Source organism: Cyanistes caeruleus, chromosome 3, assembly GCF_971803275.1.
Source record: "Cyanistes caeruleus chromosome 3, bCyaCae1.hap1.1, whole genome shotgun sequence".
NCBI classification, from domain to species: domain Eukaryota; kingdom Metazoa; phylum Chordata; class Aves; order Passeriformes; family Paridae; genus Cyanistes; species Cyanistes caeruleus.
In genome coordinates, this window is record NC_141703.1 from 70,430,696 (window position 1) to 70,453,219 (window position 22,524).

At 39.3% G+C, this 22,524-nt stretch overlaps 1 protein-coding gene and 1 long non-coding RNA gene across 4 annotated transcripts in view; one reads left to right on the forward strand and one right to left on the reverse strand.

Moving 5' to 3' along the window:
• Positions 1 to 531: 531 nt before the first annotated feature.
• LOC147654227 (uncharacterized) lies at positions 532 to 20,982 on the reverse strand. 2 transcript variants are annotated; one of them, XR_015284746.1, is made up of 4 exons: positions 20,831 to 20,982; positions 20,638 to 20,733; positions 5,920 to 6,035; positions 532 to 3,471 (listed from the first exon to the last, which is right to left on the reverse strand). It is a non-coding gene; the product is annotated as an uncharacterized LOC147654227 (long non-coding RNA). The 2 variants fall into 2 exon arrangements; XR_015284747.1 differs by lacking the exons at positions 532 to 3,471; positions 5,920 to 6,035 and having other exon boundaries at positions 20,420 to 20,733; positions 20,831 to 20,979.
• The window catches only part of SACS (sacsin molecular chaperone), a 58,244-nt gene continuing 39,942 nt past the window's right edge, over positions 4,223 to 22,524 (forward strand). Inside the window, exons 1-3 of one of the 2 annotated variants that reach the window (XM_086881826.1) lie at positions 4,242 to 4,462; positions 11,040 to 11,189; positions 20,895 to 21,438. In XM_086881826.1, coding sequence (XP_086737952.1) covers positions 21,416 to 21,438 — 23 coding nt within the window. In that variant the 5' untranslated portion in view covers positions 4,242 to 4,462; positions 11,040 to 11,189; positions 20,895 to 21,415. Of the gene's footprint in view, positions 4,463 to 11,039; positions 11,190 to 20,894; positions 21,439 to 22,524 lie in introns of both variants that reach the window. The other variant, XM_086881825.1, reaches the window with a different exon arrangement.

The following is a 22,524-nucleotide window of genomic DNA, read 5'->3' on the forward strand; positions in this document are numbered from 1 at the left end:
CCCGTGGAGCCACCCACACATTTTGCATCCATCTCGGGATGGAGAGAGGGCTGCACTGCACTGCAGTGGTTAATGCATCCACTGCCCTGGGCAAATGGGGTCAGTCAGGCTGCACAGCTCTGGCTGCATGCCAGGGACTGACTGAGCTGGCATTTAAGTTTTACTCAGAGGGTGAACAAATTTCATCATTGTTTTAATTTCCCTGCTTGGAATTCCTACTTGATAATCCAGTCTTTTCATGACTCCTCCTACACAGACAATATGTTAAACCTTCCATTATCATGGTGGTACAAACAAACAAATTTCATATGATTATGTAAATATTTGAAATATGCATATTTCAATGAGGTAAAGAATAGGTAAAGGAAAAGCATCATGTCAAGCTAATATGAGCTTAAATTAATTCTCAAAGGACTATAAAATTCCACACCATTGGTGGTGCTAAAACTAATAGCTAGGACGGGCAACATACTAATCACTCTGGCTCTAGAAGACAAGGCTGGTATTTTAATCACACAAACACTAATTGCCTGGCCTTGCTGGCATTATAATTGTTATGGCACTAATAGCCTGGGCAAGATGGTATTTTAATCATCCTGGATCACAGCCTAGAAATGTTAATTTATTACATTTTTGTCTTTTTATCTAGGTTAACAAGAGGTCTACCACAGATATGATCAATTACAAAGTAAGAATTCACAATTTCAATCTAAAACAGAGGAAAATCAGGTGCCTCGGCACTCACAGTACTGGAGAATTTTCAGTTAGGTCACATCTTCCTCATATTTTATCTTCTTAAAAAACTTTTTCCTTGTAGCAGCTTTAAACCACACGTGAGTCACTTGAGACAGCTGAAGCAGGTTGTGAAGAATTTGCTGTTCCAAGTATTACAATGATCTTACTACAAGATCCAGCTAATGCAGCTCCATATATTTAACCTCAGAGGATTAAAACCCTGTCAATATTGTTGATATTTAGAAAAATTATTTCAGGTGGTCAACAACTGAGCTTATCTTCAAGTGTCACTGATTAGTCATCTGTTATACATTCATCAGCTTCAAAGACTCCACTTAATCTTGGCTGTCACATAGTGCAGGTCTCTTACACATGGATTTTGTAGGAAGGTTTTATGGCTGGATTTAATTTTTATTCCCTTTAATTGGAGGCTGGCTATACTGGGGGCTGGGGAGAAGAATTAAACAGAAAATTGCCAGTCCTCCTTCTACAGCTGAGGAGTGTGATCTTGCAATGCCTGGGAAAATCCAATAAAATGGTGGAGGAAATAGAGCCCACTATAAAAATTAATTTTGATTAAGATTTTGCATTTTTTTTTTTCATATTCCTCAGGGTGGTTGGGTCAGGTCTTATGAGATTTTCCACAGTTAAAGCAGTCAGAATGCTCTTGTACCTTCTGAACTGGGTCTGTTACCTAGATGCAGTACACAAACACTTGAGGAAGATTTCAGCTCCCCTCATTACAGGAGTGGCTGTGAGCTGCATCTGGATGATGAAATCATTTGCTTGTACTGGAATGTGACAGTGGCCCTGTATGTGGCAGGGTGAGTGAGGTGTTTTTGGCTGTCTCCAGCCCAGTGTTGCCCATTGGGAACCCAGCTCTCCCCATTCCGCCACTGCCACAGTGAATGCCCAAGAGGCATCCGGGGATGTGACTTTGTGCCTCTCCCTTCATGGACAACATAGAGAGGTTGCTAATGCTGTGGGTACTGTGTGAGAGGAGCTGTCCCATTTGAGGAGGAGGGAAGTGAAATTAAAGAGGAAGAGAAATAAGAAAAATGCTTCTGACTGAAAGAGGAGGCAGGTGAACTTTACAAGGTATCAGCTTCATAGGCCACCAATTTAAGTAGCTGGCTGTACTTCACCCATGTCAGCACCAATAGAAGTCATACCAAACTCAGCAGCAGCAATGAGAAACTCAGCAGCAGCAATGAGCCTTCTAATTTTACTTGATTTTCACAGCTGGGATGCTGAATGCATCAATCAAATATTTATTTTTGCCCTTGTTTTTAAAATGTCCCTGGAGGGGAAATTTGCCCTTCACCTGCTTCTCACGAGGGAAGCCCAGCTGCTTTTTCAGGCTCAGTTTTCAGACATAGGGCTGCCCTCAGCTGACATTCTTCTATAAGAAGATTGCTAATAATGCCAGTCGTTCGCAATCTATTTTCACTCTAGGAATGGAATTTCAAAGGAGGGCTCTTTATGCCTGCTGCTTAAAAAGGATTTGAGCACTTTGTGACAGAGTGCTTTTAAAGCATTTTTATTTTGACCATTGCCTCCTATCCTTGCAATGCTTCCTGTGTCATCTGTAGCTTCATTGCCACCCCCCATATGGATTTTTTTCTGCATTCAGAATGTGACATTGATAAACAGGGCTGATGCCATGCTACTGGCCTATGTGGCCAGCATGGCCACGGGCAGTTGCAGCAGACACGTGTGCCCTGCTCAGGAAGGTTGTTCTCAGAGTGCCACCGCATTGGGGCCAATCCTTTCAGCAGTGACACTTAGGAGCAACACGACAGCTGTGTGAGATCATTGTGCTGCAGGAGTTTATCCAGTGGGGCAATGTTTTGGAGACTGGCACCACATGTTTTCCTGGCTAAATAGTCTGCTCTGCCTGGTTACAATGTCCTTTTGTTTACTTGAACTCAGAGAGGGCTTCTTGCTGTTTCTGTGGTTAAAGGTGAGATATGATGACCAGAAAAATGTGTTTTCTTTGATCTCTATGCAGCAAAAAGCAATATTGTAGCAACAGTGTTGTGGCTTACTTATGCTCAGCTCCTCTTGAACTTTCATGATCAGGACCCCAAATGGAAGGATGTTGTCCTTCTCGGGTAAATTGCTCCTGATAACACAAATAATTTCACTTACTATCAGATGTACTTTAATATGTAACAGACTTCTTTTCCTTGGAAGAGTAATATTTTCTTTTATACAATGCAGCACTAATCTCTTAGTATTTGCAATGTTACTTTGACCTTCAACGTGACAGAAGTCAGCCTCAGCTCCTTGGCAGGAAAACAAGTTATTCTAATCAAAAGCAGCAGAGTTGTAGTAAAGTCCAGGAGTTGTCTAAGGAGGAGTCCTCTGTCTGTACAAAGCTGAATTAGCACTTTGTGTTTGTTTTTTCTGCCTCTGCTGACATTACCCATAGAGCAGATATTTCTAGTCCATCACCTGTGTAGCTCAGGAGTGCAGAGGGAAAAGAGAGCTCCAGATTCTGTAGAAATCCCTAATCTCATCCTTTCAGCCAGTCCAGAAGCTCCTGTGAAGTGCTGTGTTAGTCCAGCATTTTAAAGGAAAACTGACAGGTTGGAATGATGTGTTTCTGGCAGTAGGCTGCTGGATCCAGGGGAGAGGCAGCATTCTGCACTTGAATGTGGAATTCAAAAACACAACTGACAAGATTAGAAGGTCTCTCAAAGGAAAGGTTTCTTGGTTTTCCTGGAGGACAACCTGACAGGTTAACAAGGGGAGAGAACGAAAAATCTTAGAAATGCCTTAATTGCTGAGGTCTGCTTTAAGCAATTGATCACATGAATAGGAATATGAATGTGAAGTTAATTAGGAGATAAGTTTGGAAATGTGGAAGTGCTAACAGCTACCTGTGCCAGCTTGGAAAAGAGAAACCACACACGAGATGCTACTGGTAGCCCACAGACTTCTGACTCTTGATGTAATCAGCACCGACAAAATTATTTTAAGTTCTAAAGACTGTGAGCATACCATGTTGGCAAAACAGAGGCAGAACAGTAAAGATATTTTCTAAAACTACTATATAGACAGAAGTTTTAACAGAGGACTTCTTCAAATTGTGAACATTTAAAATGTAAACATTCTTTGACACAGAAGGGGAGTCAAAGAGTGAAATAAATAACCAGAAAGCCTATTTATTGCGTAAGTTAGAAAAATGAAAAAAAGTGAAGAAATAAAGCAGCAAAATGTCAAGAAAAATTTGTATTAAACAGAACCAACCACAAAATTTGATCTATTACAGGAAACAGTTCAAATGCATGTTACGCCTTTAGTAACGTCTCTTAAAATTGTGTTATTTTGGCGTTCTGTCTTGATTTCCTTCCACATCTGTTTGACTGTCCTGTGTCTGGAACTTGTATTGTGCTCCTGAAACCTGAGGTTATTCAGGACCATATCTCTTTAAAAAAAAACCCCACACAGACAAAGAAAGAAAAAGCCCAGGCTGGGAAGGGGGAGCTAAAGCCTCTGCTGCATTGGGCTGTTTGGATACATCGGCTGCAGCAGTGGTCACGCATCCCTCCGCAGCCTGCTGATTTTGCAAAAGTGGGAGGCAAAAGATCATTTTGCAGTCCAGATGCTGTCAAACACAAGCAATCAATGGAAGGAATGGCACAATGAGCAGACGAGCATGTGGAAGCAGCTTACGAAGAAATAGTTAAATGCCGAGTTTTGTCCCGGCCGATGCTGTAATGTAAGTACGAGCTCAACAGCAGATCCCGTGGTCACTGCAGTTGTTTGTGGGATTTGTTTTATGTGTATCCTGATGCTTTTAGTACTTACAGGTGGAGAGAGCACTAACTGCGACACGTTTCATAGTGTATTTAAGCAAATAACTCTTGTCTGTGTCTCTACAGGATTTTTGAGTGACTCACAGGCTGCAGTGTGTTGGTAGGGTGGATGAAGAGCAGACTGTGCACATGAGCTTATTCTCCTTTCCTGATGGTTTATCTGGGCTCTGCTCTATAGAAGTGCTAGCAGATTGCTGCAGCACCACCCTCCTTATGCAAAGGCCTCTCGCTGAATTTCAGCTCTGCCTTCAAGCACAAGGATGCACAATACATTTTTTCACACTTCCTAGAATTATTTGTTATACAAACTTCCTTCATGCCAACTTCTTTACTTTAATTTTTTTCTCATGTATGCTGCTGTAGAAAGTTTATGAAATTTCAATAGCTTTGTGTGTTACTATTGGGAGACTAGTTCTTAACACAGCTCTCCCAAAGAAACTGCCAAGTATGATTTATTACTCAAAGGAATGTACGCTTCCCTACACTTTGGTCTGTTGCTAGCTGAAGTAGATGTATATATTTTTAAATGTAAGCCTTTTTCTTACAGAAATCCAATGCCTTTCTCTCTGGCAAATGATTTGCTGTTTTTCTATTCTGCATATGCCCTAATGATCTAGTAATGATCTAGCTTTAAAAACAAGAGAAAAAGCAGAGCTAAGGCAAGTTTACTGCACTGCCTTTCTCAGCAAATTATTTTGGTAATCAGACAAAATTTTTTATTGTATCTAAAACCACACACATCAGCAGAGTGAAAAAACTCATGTAGTGAGTATTTCCTTGTTATTTCATGAGAATATTAATTTTGCTTTCATAAGTGCTGCATAAAGCTATGGTGATTTGGTCTAAGGCAGAGAATTTCGTCTATTTGATGTCTTCTGCGGCTGCACCTTGGTGCTTAACGCAGCTCCTGCAGGAACCCTTGGGAGATCTCATCCTGTGATCTCACTGCTGTGTCGGGGAGGTGACAGCGGGGTGATGGTGACATGGTGATGAGCAGCCTGTGTGGGCCTGCTAGGGAGGGTGGGTAGTTGTTGCAAGGAGGAGCCTCCTTTGTGCATCTCTTTTAGGACCTGGCAGAACTGCAGCTCCTGATGCTGAGGGCTACAAGGTAATGCATTTCTGCCCCATCACACTGATCATCTCGGTGGGGATTTAAGGCAGAGCCTTCCTCACACCAAGGAACTCACAGGGAAGTTTTACCATCATTGCTTTGTAAGCTGCCCTCACCTTGTATTCCCAGAGGTACGAGAGCTCCATCAGCTGTCTATTTGCAAAACAACTTCTTATTGCTTGCTATCAGAAACTGAATTATAAGAAGCCAGATTTATCCCTTAATGAGCTTATAGGAAATTACTGTTACCTGGGGAGTGCTCTGGCAGTCATTGTGAATGCTGAAGCTTGGTATTGTCGGTGTTCATTCTTGCCCCTTCCTCTCCTGTGTCAGGATTGTCACCCTCTCAACACCGACTAGAATCTCTGGTTGGAAACAGGATTTCCAAAGATTAAGAAAGTTATCATTTGCAGGAATGCAAAATTAAAAAAAATCCCCTCAATCACATAGCAAAGTTCTGTTAACCTAAATGAAAATGAAATGAAGGTGCAGGATAAAATAGTTTTCCTTTCTTCTTACTGTTGTATAAAGACAGTAGGAAAAGTTCAGCTCCTGTGTAGTTCCATTGTTTTCAGCAGAATTACACTGGGGTGAATTTGGCATTTTGGGGGACAACTCAAAAACATTTGTTTCTCTGTCCTTTCTTGATTGTTTTCCTGTTTCTTAGATGTGATTTTTTTCATGACCTCCAAGGCAACAGGCACAGATTTATAAAGTATAATTATGAATTATAAAGTATAATACAGATTATAAAGTATAATACGGATGCTCAGGTTTGAATGGTATTTTCTTTCCATTAACGGAAGCACAGCAGCAATTCCAAAAAACCCTGATATACAACATATCTAAAAGTAGCCCATTATCATTGAACTTCACAGTTTTTGGGGGCCCTTGGACCCTATTCTCAAAAGCAGAGTTTCTAAAATACTGGATTCGTTTTTCTGTTAAAATATACAAAATCTAGGCTTTATAAGGCAAAAGAGCATTTTATTTAAGAGTTTAAACAGTGTCTGGTTGCTCAGTTTGCATGAACCCTTGGAATAACACACAGAATTGAAGACATGCATGTCAGATTTTGAAATATTTGATCTTTTGGAAGATTTTAAAATCTTTTTTGAAAAAAGTGTTAATTCACTCAGAAATATTTTTTGTTGCACACACAATTATTCAGCAATTATTTCTGCCTCAGCTAAGAAATATAACAACTCACACAATTATTTGGTACAGTAGGCTGACATTTTTCTTCCAAGTCTGTATTTAATGGATATATTCACCCTTTAGCAGTCTTGAGCTAAATCTTTAATGGGGTGATCTAGTTCATTAGCATTTTTTGTCTTATTTTTGATCAGTTTAGCAGAAGATGGTTATTGTTTGGAACTTTTAGCAAGTTGTTTGGGATGGTGATACACCAGAGCTGTGAGAAAGGAAGATTTCACATTGTCTGTGAAGACCTACATTTGTTTATGTGCAAAAAAATGTGCAGCCATGAAGGTCAGACTAGAAACAAATGAGGCTTAGTTATCTTCCCTAAAATTACCTGTAGAAACTTTCTCCACCCAAGTGAAACCAAAATAAGGAATTATTTCTGATAGGTGATGATTACACTCATGAGAGGATGGGCCAGGTGTTTTGATCTCCACTGGTGATCTCACAGGAGGGCATGAATGTGCCTCAGGCCCCTCTCCGTGGTAAGATCTAGTTTATTTTTTCTTACAGGAGAATGTTACAGCTGGCTACATATACCAATCACCACCTATTTCAGATATGACAGCTGGTGGAAAATAGCAAAGGTCAGAGCTTTAGCACTCTGGTCTCCCATGAGGAAGGAAATAACAAAGTTAGTATTTAAATTGCTGTTTTGTCTGGGACAGAGTTAATTTTTTTCCTGGTAGCTGGCACAATGCTGTGTTTTGGATTTAGTATGAGAATGATGTTGATAACACGCTGTTGTTGTAGTTGTTGCTAAGTAGTGCCTGCTCTAAATCAAGCACATTTCAGTTTTCCATGCTTTGCCAACAAGGAGGCACACTGGAAGCTGGGAGGCAGCACAGCAAGGACAGCTGAGCCAAACTAGCCAAAAGGATATCCCATACCATAGAATGTCATGTGCAGTATATAAGCTGGTGGGAGGGGCTGGTTGCTGCCCATGGGTGGGCTGGGCATTGGTCAGCAGCTGTGTTGTGCATCACTTGTTTCACTTGGGTTTTGTTTCTATCTCTCTTTTTGTTGTATTCCTTTGCATGAAAGTTATTGTTGTTTAATTACATTTTCTAACCTATTCTCATCTCAACCAATGGGTTTCACCTTCTTTCTGATTCTTCTTCTCATCCCACTGGGGGAAGATGGATGAGCAAAGCGTCTGTATGGTACTTAGTTGCCAGCTGGGATTAAACCACACCAGAGTTTTAGTTAAAGCTTCAGTGAAGCAAAAGGAACAGCCTGTACTTTTTTTCATTTTAGAACAGGCTAGTTTATCTCTTAGGACAGGCTAATTTACCTCGTTGTTAGTCTCTTTGTTAGTTATGTGTGGTGCAATGTGGAGCTCTGCAGAGATAACAGCAAAATTATTGTCAGATTTTAAACGATGTAAGCTGAGATCCTGGGGAATGTGATAGTCACTTCAGAGTGGTCTGATGCACTTTGCAAGAAAACACCAGCTGTTGCCAAATCCTATCCCATAAAATCATTCACACTATGAAAGAAATTGCTAATGTCAGATGGGAGAGAAGGGGAATTGCAGGATTGTGCCCTTGATCCTTGTTTGTGCTACCTCCCCTTTCCCCATAAAATGCCTTCTGTAAACCTTACCCTTCCTTCTCAAATTTCTCCCTTCATATTGCTCTTTGTCTCCATATCAGGACAATTCCCACATGAATCACCACTTCTGACCAACTGCCATGGGGTTTTTTTTGTAACTGCAATGTCCCCAGCATGCCCCAATCCTCCAGAAGCATTTTGCATTTCTCTTACTCTCCAGGACACAGATGTAGTGCTAAATAAGAGGCAGGGAACTAAGGACTGCTCATGTCCTTAGCTCTCTGTATTCAGAGGTGCAGCCATGCTCCTGCCTGTGTGTTCTGAGCCAGGCTCTCTGTCTAGGGCAGTCCATGGGTAAGAGAGAGAGCAAGATGTGCGCTGGAGGATGACTTTTGCACTATATAGTGATGTAGTCTCATTCCAGGTACCAGCATTTTTCAGCTCACTACCTTCATGCTCATATTGGACTGGTGTTGAAAATGGTTCCCAGGATCTTGGCACTGGCTTGTGTTACCCCACCCTGTGCCAGGCAGGATCTCAGCCTAACACCGTTGATCCACCATAGTAAAGTAGATTTAAGAGCTGAAGAACTTAAATTATTTAAGTTGCTTTCTGGTTTGTTTTGGATACTCCTGTTGATGGTAAAAACATCTCTTTGACTTGTGCTGGTGGTTTGATATTTATACAATATATGTATATGGACACAGGGACATCCCTCAAATAGTGTTGTGGAAAGCCCATCCCTTTGGGACATACACAGTCATATACAATAATCATATACAATAATCTATTTAGTTGTGTAGGTTAGCACGCCCTTCCCTACTGCAGAAAAATGGATCATTAGATCTGAGATTTTTTATATCTTCTGTGAGAGATCCACAAAGATGCATTTATTTCAGTTTCTCATTAGCTGTGACAAGGATGATGTCAGATAAGTTGTGCATGCCCTGTCTTATAAATAATAAATGAGAAGGACCCTGTCTCCTCTTCAGCTAATGGATTAATGTTACAGCTGGATGGAAAATCCACCAGCTTAATTTATGGAACATAATGGAGCAACAGAATTGCTTAGATTCCCTTAAGTGTATTTATCCCAGGGCCTCCTGCTTGACTCTTTATCTTGCTCTTTGGCATCTCTCTCATCATGTTGCAAAACTCAAGTAAAGATGAAGTCTTGCTGTTTTCTAAAAGACCCCAGGAAATAACAGAACAAATTGCACTGCTTTTTGGTCAGCCTAAACTCTATAATATAAAAATCTTCCACATACCCTTTCAGCGTGGCTTCATTTACTGAATATTAGCATAGCAGCTGCAAACTAAAGTGTGCTTCTCATTTTTTTTCTTTTTACTGTAATGCTTGCAGAGAGAGAGCTTTGTTGTTATAAGCTCATCATTAATCATAATTTTCACTAATAAGGTACAGTTTAATCAAGTAGTTCAAAACACTCTGCATACACTCATGAATGCAGCTTTATTTATTTATGCAGCATCTGCTGCTTAATATAGCTGTCTATAAATAATGCTCTGGCTGTTTCGTGTGTTGAAAAGTCCATGTTCAGACTTTCAGTCATTTTCCTTCAGAGTTAGGCTACCTTTTCGGCATTTTTGATTTGGGGGAAAAAATGGCCTTTAAATGTCCCTCTAGAAAATACTATGTAGAATTGGGTATGTTGTGAAGCAATGGAAGAGAAGGACATGGTGTCAAGCCTTGGGCACAGCAGATCTTGGTAGAGTTTTAAGTCTATTTTTCAACAACAGTTGCTGTTATGGATGGCACCTGCTACATAAACAGGTGACATTTCAGTGCTTTTTACACTTGGCAGCATCTGCAAATGACTCGGGTAGTCTCAGCTTTTAAAATATTTCCTCTGCACTGTCTTGGTATGCCATACCAAGCCAGATCTGTGTTAATCTCCTTTCTTCTGCAATATTTGGCAGATAACTCCTAGTTGAAAGTTTTCAGCATAATGTGTCCCAGTTTAGAGACAAGCTCCTCCCCATTATGAAGTAGAAATTAATACAGATGGATTCTCTGCTTAAAAGCATACTAGTCATAGATAGAAAAGGCCATACCATTTGTCATCAATTGTGCCTGACAAATGACATAGAGAAAAAACTATGACTTCTGGTCATGTCTGTCAAGTCCTATCCACACTTGTACAAGTATGTAATGATCATAAAAAGATCTTCCTGATGTTTTTATAAAAAATAATGAAAATGGAGGAAATGAAGAAAAAATGAGTTTTTTTATTAACATCAGTAACTGACCAAAAAAACCCCAAAATTTGCCATGCAACTAACACTTCAGAAGTATTTATCTGTTGGTCTGAATACCCTTTTCAAGGTATATGAACAGCACTCATCAGAGCTGATCTCATTCTTGTGTCTGTTTCTGACACAGCTCCCTGTCTTTTGCAGGGAAACTTGGCTGGTTACCATGTGGAATTGTTCTGGAGAAAGAAGAGAGCCTGCAAAATATTCCCTATTTTTTAGTCATGGACCTGCCTCTCTCCTTAACTACCAGTCATGGAGACATGCAGGGTTAAGTCTGTTCTAGTAACTTTGCACTAAAGAAGTACTATTTTTACAAAATGTAACTGTCATTATTTCAGGTCTTTTAACCAAAAACGAGCCCTGCTTCTTCAAAGTTCCTGCAAATCTCTCAAGATCATGGGGATGTCACAGGGGGCACAGAAACCTGGGAGCAGGGTTACCCACTGGATGCATGGCCCAGATCTAGCCTGGTTCTGACCCTGAGCATGGTGAGTCGGTGTGTATTTGATATTCCAGTTGCCACGCCCAGGACCAAGTAATGTCAGGCACATGTACAAATCCTGACAGGAGTGGCTGGAGAGCAGCCCAGCAGAGAGGGATCTGGGGTTCTTGGCAGGCAGCAGCTTAGTGGGAGTCAGCAGTGATCCCTGGCAGCCAGGAGGGCAAACCCCATCCCAGGGTGCATAAAACAGCATCACCAGCTGGGCAAAAGAGAGAGTATTGATACTTTTTTCTCTAGGTCAGGATCAGCCTGGTCCAAAGTCATGTTTTGTCTTCTTTCTGCGCAGGTCTGGTCTCTTTGTTCAGGTGGCTGTGATGGATCTGTAGATTCCAAATTATATGATTCCTCCTAGTAGTTGCAGATTGGGTGCCTTTATTATAGATTTGATGCTACAGTGCTACTATATCAAATGAAGAGTTATTACAAAATCTTCTCCCTAAGTCAGACAGTCCTGTGATATGTCTGGGTGTAAGGCAAAATTGATGTGTTTTGCTCTTCTACCTTTACTTGAGTGGTCTTGTGGAATGCTCGAGTGCAAGTAAACAGAACAAAATCACAAATATCAACACTAAAATTCTCTGCCAGCTGACTGAACAACAGTAAATTTCTGTTTCAGGAGAGCACAATAAGGCATTTTTTTCTTAATGTATCCATTAATTTTTGGTTTATAGCCTACATTTAGTAAATCTGAGATGCATGAGTGTACATGATGCATAAGTACTCATGATGCATAAAGGATCTGTAGTTGCCCAGAGCAATTTTTCCCAGTATATATTACTAATCTCTAGTTCATTAAAAATATTTCCTACAAAAACAGCAATTTCAGAGATAATCTAATTACTTCCAATTAGAATGAATTAACTTTAATTCCTACCTTAGTTAGGGAATTTCAGTTTCTGCACTTTTTTTTCTACTAGCCATATAATTTGGTTCCCATGCTGAAAGCTAAAAATAAAAGGGAATGCTACTTGCCTTTGCTAGCTCATTCTATAATAGTTTGAGAATGAGGCTTTCTGAGTAAAAAGACCATATCCCAAATTGTATCAATAAATCCTTTGGAAGCTATTGGAGGGTAGGAAATGCTTTGTTCAGTGAACAAGTGCACTGCACACAGCCTGCAGTCCAAAACTGCTGCAAGATGAATCAGAGCTCAGTTTCGTCAGATGTATTTATGTCAGCAATAAACTTTTGTTTCACCTGGAGATCCCTCAAACTGAAGCTGTCTGCATATCTCATCCCTCCCAAAGGACAGGATGACTTGGCAGGCTCATGATGCCATCAAGATTACCTCATCATAAGCATTCCAGTAACCCAGTGTCAACAAAGGTTCTTCACAAGAATAATTGAGGTCAGGAGAAGTATTAGGAGAAGGTTTGCCTTCATAAATGCTCCTTTGAGAGTTGTTAATATTTTCCCCTCCATGGAAATATTGGGAATATATTGTAACTGTTGACTTGAAATTCTCTCATCAGGCTTTTATCAGTCAAATGCAGATTTCTGAGATGTAGTCTTAAGAATTTCAATCTCACTCAAACTTTAATGAATGAGATATTGCAAACCACATTAATACAATCAACCAACCAATCAGTCACATTTATGCATATCTGATACAGGTTAGTGCTTTGTGGCAATAAATCTTTCCTGAATTCATGTAACTGTAAGCATTAGGGGGAACTTCCATATAATAATAGATACTCATTAAGTGAAAGCAAAAAAAAAAAAAATCCACATTTGAAAAATCTTTGCTTTTCAGGACTTTCAAATTACTGTGATAAGCAATTATTTTCAATCTTCATTGCAATAATGATAATTATTATGATAATAATAGTAGACACTGAACTGTTCTTAGAAGACAGAAAGTCCAACTAAAACCACAACTATTCTTATCATCAGGTATCCTTCCTTCCTGGCCATCTGTGCTGCAAAGTGACCAAAGTGGAAGATGCTAGGCTAGAGAAAGTAGTGAGGCGGTGGCCTCACTGCTATCATATTGATAGCATTCAGGGAACAGTAATGCCTGAATCAAACATCAATTCATTTTACTCATTGAAGATAATTTTTGTCAAGATCTGAACCCATCTACTTTTCATTGAAATGTTGAAGTTAGATCAGTAACAATGTTTGGATATAGTTAAAGCCTTCACTTAAGGGTAAAAACAAAAAATAATTTAAGATACAATGTGGGAAAGGATAACTTTCTATATATGTGTAATACTTGTTATAATTATTTGGAGCTTGATTTACTTAGTAAGAAAATTTCCTAAGTATATTTTTTTCTGCTTTAAATACTTGAATGTAAACAAAGAGTTATTTTTGTACATCTAAAATCAAGAAAATCAAGTATTCTTATTTAGTATAGTTCAGTATACCTAAGCCTGAACTTCCTGTTAGCTTACAGTACAGGAGGCAATGCATAAAGAATTTGGATACCAAGATTAGGTATTCAGAGTTTAGGGCATAACTGACCTTACAGTATATAACTATTCTAAGTTCATCTTTGGAATTCGATCAGTTCCTGTTTCAATTTAAGTGCTTATTTTGCAAAATGTATTTCAGGTGCACTCTGACACTTCATGTATTTGTTATAATGATTTTCTGTGTCAGCACAGTACAGTGCCTTTATGTAACCAAGAAGGGTGTTGGGTTTTCAGGGTATTTCAGTCACTAGTAATGCTGCAAAATAATTATTAAGGTGTGAGTTTTCCAGGTTACTTTTGAAGAATAGTGATTGAAGGAGATATTTTTTAATTAAATCCAAACAAAATCAAATAAAAAAAAAAAGAGAGAAGGAAATCTGTAAAAGTACTCAGTTCCCTTCCTTCCTGTGGAATTGTATTTTCAGAGCACTTGAACAACTACTTTTCCTTCCAGCCCTGTAACGCTTACAGGGACTGAGTTCAACAAAAACTATGTAGTTATTACAAAATTTTAGTATTTTCTCTATAAGGGCTCAGTTCCTATCTTGTCCTTCATCTGGTTTCTCATCAGGGATTTGTGAGACTGACACCCCGCTGTTAGATAATTCACAAATTCTTGCATTGGCAAGTCTGCACTGAAGAGTGTGTTGCTGTGGTGGATGGTCCAGACTGTTTCAGACACTAGGAATTAGTGTTCAGCTCAGATTTAGTGTACCCTACTTTAGAGCAAGAAGAGCTTATCAATTAAGCTGTGTATCTCTAAAGCATCATATTATGCAGTCAAGTCATAACTCATACACTATTTTTTCCTCAGCTTAAAAGCCCATTGTTTATAACTTTGTGGCTGTAGTGCTCTTTAGGCTTCAGTATTAAGGTTCACTGAAGGTTCATTAAGGACACTGTTTCCAATTTCATTGGAAATCCCATTAAATGATTCAGAACCAACATTAGGCACAAATGGTTTTTCTTCTGCTTGTCCTTTTTTATGGCAACCATTGCTTTAAATTTCAGAGAAAAGGTCTTAAAATCTTCACATTTCTGGAGAATACCAGTGAGGTTTTAACCACATGGATCTTTCTCTCAGTTTTGTGTTTGGTTTTTTTAAAGCCTTTTCCTCCAGCTGCTATGCATTGTTGAGAAATCACTTTGAGACATTGTCATTTGGTATCTGAGTTCACTTCATCAGAATTTGATGAAAGGATTATTTATGCATAATTCAACCACACAGTCCCAGTTGGTTACTGTGAGATCATTTGAATATCATAGGATCAAACTTATTCATTGTACTGCAAGTAATTTTTAGAGTTTTCCTATTGTTGAATGTAATCATACTTTTTGAGTCACCTTTTCCATAAATGAAGTATAGCAGGTCCTGTGTTAAGCATATTTACATTTTAAGAATTTAAAATGTTGCTTTTGTTCCTCTAAGAGAGAATCAGAGTTGGTATGGGACCTATTTTTGATTTCAGTTAACTTATTCTTTTATGTCTGAGAAAAATTTCCTCAACCCCATGGCTTAAGATAATGGTCAGCTGATGTATCCATGCAGCAGTGAAGAGATACTGGATTAATCTTGAGAACAATAGGGCTGTCAGCTCTGCTTGCTGCAGTGCTGGATTGTTCGTGCTAGGCTGCTTCTGGTTTTGGAGCTAGTGGCTGCTGTTTGCTCAGGCAACTCTGAAATCTTTTCCAGTATGTGTTACATATGTATCCACACCAGAACTACTACTTACCATTATACCTTCACTGATTGCTGCTGGAGGCTGTCTTCTTTCCTTTCATAATAAAGAAGTTTTCACAATGAATAAATATCAGTGATGGTGAGATGACTGCCATGCTGTGAGGCAAAGAGCAGGACAGAGTCTTCACTCATCTTGAGGGAACTACAGAACCTTGCTGTAGGCCATAGAATCACAGAGTGGTCTGGGTTGGAAGGGACATTTAAGATCATCTAGTTCCAACCCCTTGCCATGGTGAGGGACACCTTCCACTGTACCAGGTTGCTCAGAACCCCATCCAATGTGGCCTTGAAGACATCCAGAGATGAATATCCACAGTTTCCCTGGGCAGCCTCACCACCTCACCACAAAGTAAAGTTTTGTGCCTCACCACACTCCAAGTAAAGTTCTTCAGAAGTTCTTATCTAAAGCTACCCTTCAGTTTGAACCCATTCCCTCTTGTCCTATCTGTACAGGCTTTTGTAAAAGTCCCTCTCCACCTTTCTTGTAAGCTTCCTTCAGGTCATGATTAGGTCACCATGAAGCCTTCCCACTTCCAGGCTGAACAATCCCAGTTCTCTCAGCCTTTCCTCACAGGAGAGGAGCTCCATCCCTCTTGTTGGAGCTGGAGACACAGAGAGTGTGCCCTTATCTCTGATACCTGGCTCTGACATCCGAGAAAACACTGAATTTCATATAACGCCTTGAAAACAACTGTTAAATATAAAAACTAGGAGTGCAAGTGTGTAAATTAGAGTTTTCTAAAGTCACTGGGTGAAAAAGTTAAAGTTTGGAGTTTAAACTAGTTTAGAGAACATAAGACAAGATGGAGAATTTAGGGTGTTGTCCCTTGTCCTTCTTCTTTCTTCTTCACATTCTTCTTCTAAAGGCTTTTAGGTAGTAGTAAATGACTGGATGGAAAATGCCACAGTGCAGAACACAGGTTTGAGTCATTGGGTCACTAAGAAAAATAATTTACTTGTCTATTGTTAATTGGGTGAAAATAAGTATAAAGATAAAAGAGCTGTGTATTTTGTGGCCATTTTGTGCCATTCAAGCCAATTTGAGCCAGGCAGTGGTGGGCTGAACTTGAGCAGAAAGTCTGCCTGCCAAGACATTTGATAATATATTAATAAACATGAGGAACAAGAGCCTAACGAGCCTTTGGAGTATTCTTCCTGACACAGAACCAAGATAAGTGAAACTCTTCGTGAGGGAGTATCCTAAAATAACTTGGCCCTGAAAAGACTGAAAGATACAGCAACATCTCTGATCTTCCTGGTGTCCCTCCTCTGGACTGGCTCCAGCAGGTCCATGTGCTCCCTGTGCTGGGACCCCAGAGCTGCTGCAGCCCTGCAGGTGGGGTCTGAGCAGAGCAGAGGGGCAGAATCCCCTCCCTGGCCCTGCTGCCCACACTGCTCTGGATGCAGCCCAGGACACCTTTGGCTTTCTGGGCTGGGAGTGCACACTGACAGCTCATGGCCATCCTAAGGGGAATAACTGCTGCCCTTCCTGGTGCTGGTGTGGCCTTGGAAAGGGTAGGCACAAGCAATTCTTCCCGCAAAAACTGACAGCAGTATTTGTCCTGACTTTCATCTGTTAAATATTTTTATCCCTGTACGTGTGTTTGTGGTGTTTCATCAAAAAGCAACAATGCCTGCTGTGCAAATGCATCAAAATCATCACACTGTAGAAAAATAATCACTTTTGTACAGTTTCAATCACTCTCTTCTCTATATAAAAATCAACAAGGGTACAGCATTTTTACTGATTATAATAAAAAGAGCATTAATGATATAGAATTAATAGGATTAATATTATCAACTCTATAATTATTATTAAAGTATTGGCAGTTTTGAATGTTTTCAGTATATTTTTAATCTTAAAATTCTATGTGATAAAGCATGAAAGCTCCTGTAATTCATCACAGTAGAAATGCAGAGCCATATATTTTGCTGATGACACTGATTTCTATCTGCTGATGGTGTGGACTACTCATTTCAGTTGAAGCTGCTACCCCAAAACTGCCTAGGCAATTAACATACTAAAGACATATCTACTTTACATACTTTATGTCACATTATTATAATTCACTGTATCAGGTCTGTCTCAAATTTCTGCAGAACAGGTATCTGAGAAGCAACTCTTTACATTTGTGTGGTACCTGCAATTGTGTGATGGTCTTGAATTTCATTTGATAGAAATGCATTTTGAACTCAGCTAGTATAAGCTGTGTGTTGACAGGAACAATTTGTGCTTTTATACTGTCTAAAACATAAATTAAATATTAGCTACTGCCATACTTTGTCCACAGATTTCCTACTCAGAACTATGGATTGTGTTCAGTAATTCTGATGGTTCTTGTATTTTTCCCCTGCTGCTGGATGGACTTAACAATTTTGATTTAGGTGTTATCACTGCAGAAAGAAACTTAGTGTATATCATTTAGACTGATCCTAACATTAATTAGGATGGAGGAGGAATGAATAATCAGACAACCACTAGTTGTTTATGAAACAAAAATTTCTGTAGCAGTATATCTATATCTATATATGGATATATATATATATATTATATATATACACACACTATATATATAAAGCAAGCAAAATTAGGTAATTGTGTAGCTATACCTGTGGTTCCTACCTACAACTAATGACAGGCATCCACAAAACTGAAGATTCTTTTTGCACTTTGATTGCTAAATCTCCTCCACCAAAATTCCATTAAAGACACACATAAATCCTCCAGAAAAAGTGTTTTATCCAAAAAGTAATAAATTTCACAGCAGAATATTGGCATAGGCATTGGTTGGTTTTTTTTTTCCCAGAAGAGATTTATGGTTGGCTATAGCAATAAATTCTATTAGAGAATGTTCTCAGATGCTGAACCTCAGTATCATATAAAAGTATAAGGTAACCTGTATGAAAAGCTCAGGCACTGGGGAAGTGTAAGGTCAGCAAGTTAAGTGTGCCAAGATAAATCTGTATCTGGTATCTGACAGCCAAGTTGGCTCTGTTTCATACCAAGGGGGATAACATAGACATGATGGTGTTGAAATCTTTCTAGGACTGTAATGTGATCTGATACCAAACTGACAACACCTTTTGGTCACATCTGTGCTGGCAAGACCAAGCACCTTCGAGGACTATTGGAATTATTTGCTGGTGTAGAGATGTCACTTCACACTGTGCTATAATGTGCTGTTCTGCTAAGCAAACTATTTATTGTATCAATAATTTTAGGCTGGTTTTAGGTAACTTGGAACTCTAAATTTTCTGAACAAGGTGTCATTGTCAAAAATCCTAGAAGATATTTTTGTTTTTATAGCATATGTCAGTACCAAGAAAAGTAACATATCAAGGGGGCAACATAATAAAGGATAATCTTTGAGAGACAAAGTCTAGAAATAGACTGGAATGGAGTCTGAGAAAGTGTGTCACTCACTGATTATGGAGAGTCTGTCTCCTAAAGTCATAATTAGCTTTCTATTACTTTCTGTTATAACATATTTTTCCTTTATTATTCCTCAAGGCAATTGAAGCTGCTCAAATAACTTAAAATAATTTTCATGTGTGATTTTTCTAATGATATTTTAAGGGAACAGGTATAAGTTACCCATCTTCCAGCCATGGGTGCACACACAGTGCCTGGGCCTCTTGAGCCTGGCTTTCCACTGCAGCCAAAATGTCTTTTCTTAGTGCTCGCCTCTGCACTACAACCCATTATGCAGCTGGCTTGCAATAGTTTTGCTCTTTATGAAATCATTCACATCTGGGAAAATGGGGCTGGATTTGCAAGGCCCTTTGCTTCAGTCTTTATTACTTAAGTATGACTTAAGTGTGAACTTTTCTTGGGATTATAAGGTAGATATACATCTCAGCATCCACAGAAAGAAAAATTTATATTGAAGCCACATAATAACACATTATGCTAGCTTAAATTATTCATGATGCTTGTCACAGTAAACATGCATTCAGAATTCATACATTTCAACACTTTATTTACTGAGTAGGTAAAACTGTTATGTATTGAAAAAAAAAGTATTCAAGCCACAAATTCTACTTCCCTTTCTTTCATACCATTTGTATTTCAGTATCATGGTTACATCTAATTAATCTTTTGCAATTTAGCCACAGTTGTTTTCCTTTCTGGGTCAGGAAGGAATGTCTGCATTGCTTGAAGAGGGACATACGCAACTGCACAGACTTGCCAACACTGTCAGAGGCTCAGAGAAGTATTTACATTTGCACAGATGCAGAACAATAATGGAACACCACTGTCAGTACTCCCAGCTCTCTTAAACATACCTTCCTTGGGTAATAACTTTATATTGAAGTATGTTGTTTTCTGCAGCTTGACGGCACCCACCTTGCCTCACCTGTACACTGCTCTGGTGCTACAGAAATTCAGTGGAAACTGTTCCCAAAGGTAGCATAGGGTAGATGTTGACCTATATAGCTTGGGACTGGAGATTAGCTGGGAAGAGTTTGAATCTGCCCAGTGGAAAGTTATTGCAAGCTAGTTAATCTCTTCCCCTAACTGCAAGCTATTTGAATAGAAGGGCAAAATCCTTCTCCATGAATGTTCTGCCCAGGCTGTTATCTTCCTTGATGGCATAATTTTATATCTAGACTATAATATCTAATGTAGAGGAATATATACCCTAGAACAGTTGCCAGCTGCTGGTTTTGGCTGGGATAGAGTAAATTTTCTTCCTAGTAGCTGGTATAGCTCTGTGGTTTTGAATTTAGTATGAGAATAATGTTGATAACTTACTGTCATTGTTGCTCAGTAGTGCTTACACTTAATCAAGATCTTTTGTGCTTTGACAGCAAGGAGGTGCACAAGAAACTGGGAGGGAATAGAGCCAGGACAGCTAAGCCCAAAGGGGTTGAGGGGATGTTCCAGACATCTCTCCTCTATTTCTCTCAGAGCATCAAGCTAACTATATGAACTGGGATGTATTGACCATGAGGAATGGATCTCTTCTCAGGGATGAGCTGGGTATTGGTCAGTGGGTGGTAAGCAATTGTTTTGTGCATCTCTTTTCTTTCTTGGGTATTTTATTCCTGTCTCTCTTTTTGTTGCATTTCTTTGCATTACCACTACTTCATTCTTATTAACATTAATGATAATATTTTCAATTATTAAGTTGTTCTCATCTCAACCCACAGATTTTACTTTTTTCCCTGGTTCTGCTCCCCAGCCCACAGGGAAGGGAGCAAGTGAGCAGTGGCTGGGTGCTTAGTTGCCAGCTGGCATTAAACCATGACACCCATTCAGTCAGCATACTTACAGCTCTGTGTGTTTGTCACCGTGCTGATTGTATGGCATTAAACTGGAGGAGAAGCAGGAAACCTCACTGCTCTGTGTCAGCTCTCCCTCCATGTGCCTACAAGCAATGCACAAGGCAGTTTATAATTAGTATCATGACTCACTCAATACTGGTAACTGCAACTATGCCCTCAAAGGAAATGGCTTTTCCCTACCCTTCAGTTTAATTCTGTTTTGTATTAATGGCCCTCCCCTTTTCCTCTGTGCCTCTTCTTCCAGAATTACTGAGCTGATGTTAAGAAGTATCTTCTAGCAGGTGGGACGAAGAAGACTTTGGGCCTCACTAATACTCTTCCAGCTGTGCCTGCTTCCAGAAAAAAAGGAAGACAAAGCAGAAACAGCAGCTTCCAGAACCCGCTCCTTTTCTAGAAGATAAATATAAATCAATCGCACAGGAATATAGCCTGAATTCAGGCTATATTAAAGAAACTGAACAAGACCTCCTTGCTTTCTGAGATCTGTCCTGTTACACCTGTTCTTGGTTACAAGAGAATGAACTTCTGTGAACAATTAAGCAAGTGCTTTAAAAGAAAACTGGAGAAGTAGCAGATGGTGATGCACAGAGACACCTTGGGTAGAAGAAGGATGGAGTGAAGATTGAGTTGACTTTCATATTCTTGGGCTTTCTGGTGTCCACTGAAAAGATGATAAGCAAGAAGGATTAAAAAATAACTTTCTAATTTATAAATCCAAAATCTGCTTCATGTTCCTATCAAGAAGATATCAAAGAAAAAGAGACAATGGAGATCAAGGATAAGAACAGGTAAAAAAACACCTACTAAACAAAAAATCTCCTGAAAAAATTTACTGTTAGGTTGCATGTTCTTGATCAAATATCCATGGGCAGTAATTTAAAGAAGTCTGAAACTTGCCTAGTGTTTGTACAAAATTTCTATTTTTAAAGGTGAAATTAATTTCTTAAATTACAAAATATTATATAGGTACCAGGTTCTGCTGCCTTTACTTAGGAACTGTTTCCATTAAATTAATGAGAACTTCTTGAAAAAACTCCTGTGATTAAAGAGTTCATAGTATAACTTTCAATTTACAGTCTCCATCCACTATAGCACTTCTTGTAAACAAGTGAAAGAGAAAGTTCCCTTCCTGTGCTTGCCAAATGCACAATTCAATAAATTGTTTCACTGGGATGAATGTATAATCTTGCCAGCAGCTAAAATGCAAAGTTGTGTGAATGGTGTCTAAACAAATTTTATGAGATAGGTGTTTACTTGTTGTAAGTTACAAAATATTAAGTTGTAATTAAGAGTGTTCTTATTCGCTGTCAGTGGGCCTGCAGGAAGAAGACAGCTTCCACCCTCAGACTTGCAATCTGATGTGCAGTTCTTTAATGTACAGCCTCTGCTTTTTCTTGTGCATTAAGAAGGTGGGCTCTGCATTGTGCTAGACAGTGGTTATTAGCAACAGCTGACTACTTTTTCAGGGTCTGTTCCACTGGCTCCCTGAGTAATTCTGTGAAAATTCATGGAAGTTATATATTTCCTTCGCCAGGTAGGGTAGAAAATTTGGGGGTTTGAATCTTCTCTATTTTTGTAGGTTAGTTAAGTAGGCCCTTCTAACGCAAATCTTACATATCTGGGCATCTCTGAGGAATTTTTCACTTCTCTGTGTTTACCCAGAAGAGGATGACCTGCATGCTCTCTTCCCCTTTTCCTCCCTTCCTCTTACTAGGCCTTACACATGACTCATGTTTCTTCTTCTGTGCCACCTGTCCTTCTATTTTCTGAAGGATAAATTGTCGCTTGTATTTCTGTATGGAACTTCTATGAGACAGAATGATACAGAGGTGGAAAAGAGCTAGGATTATCTGGAAGGATATTGCTGGATATCA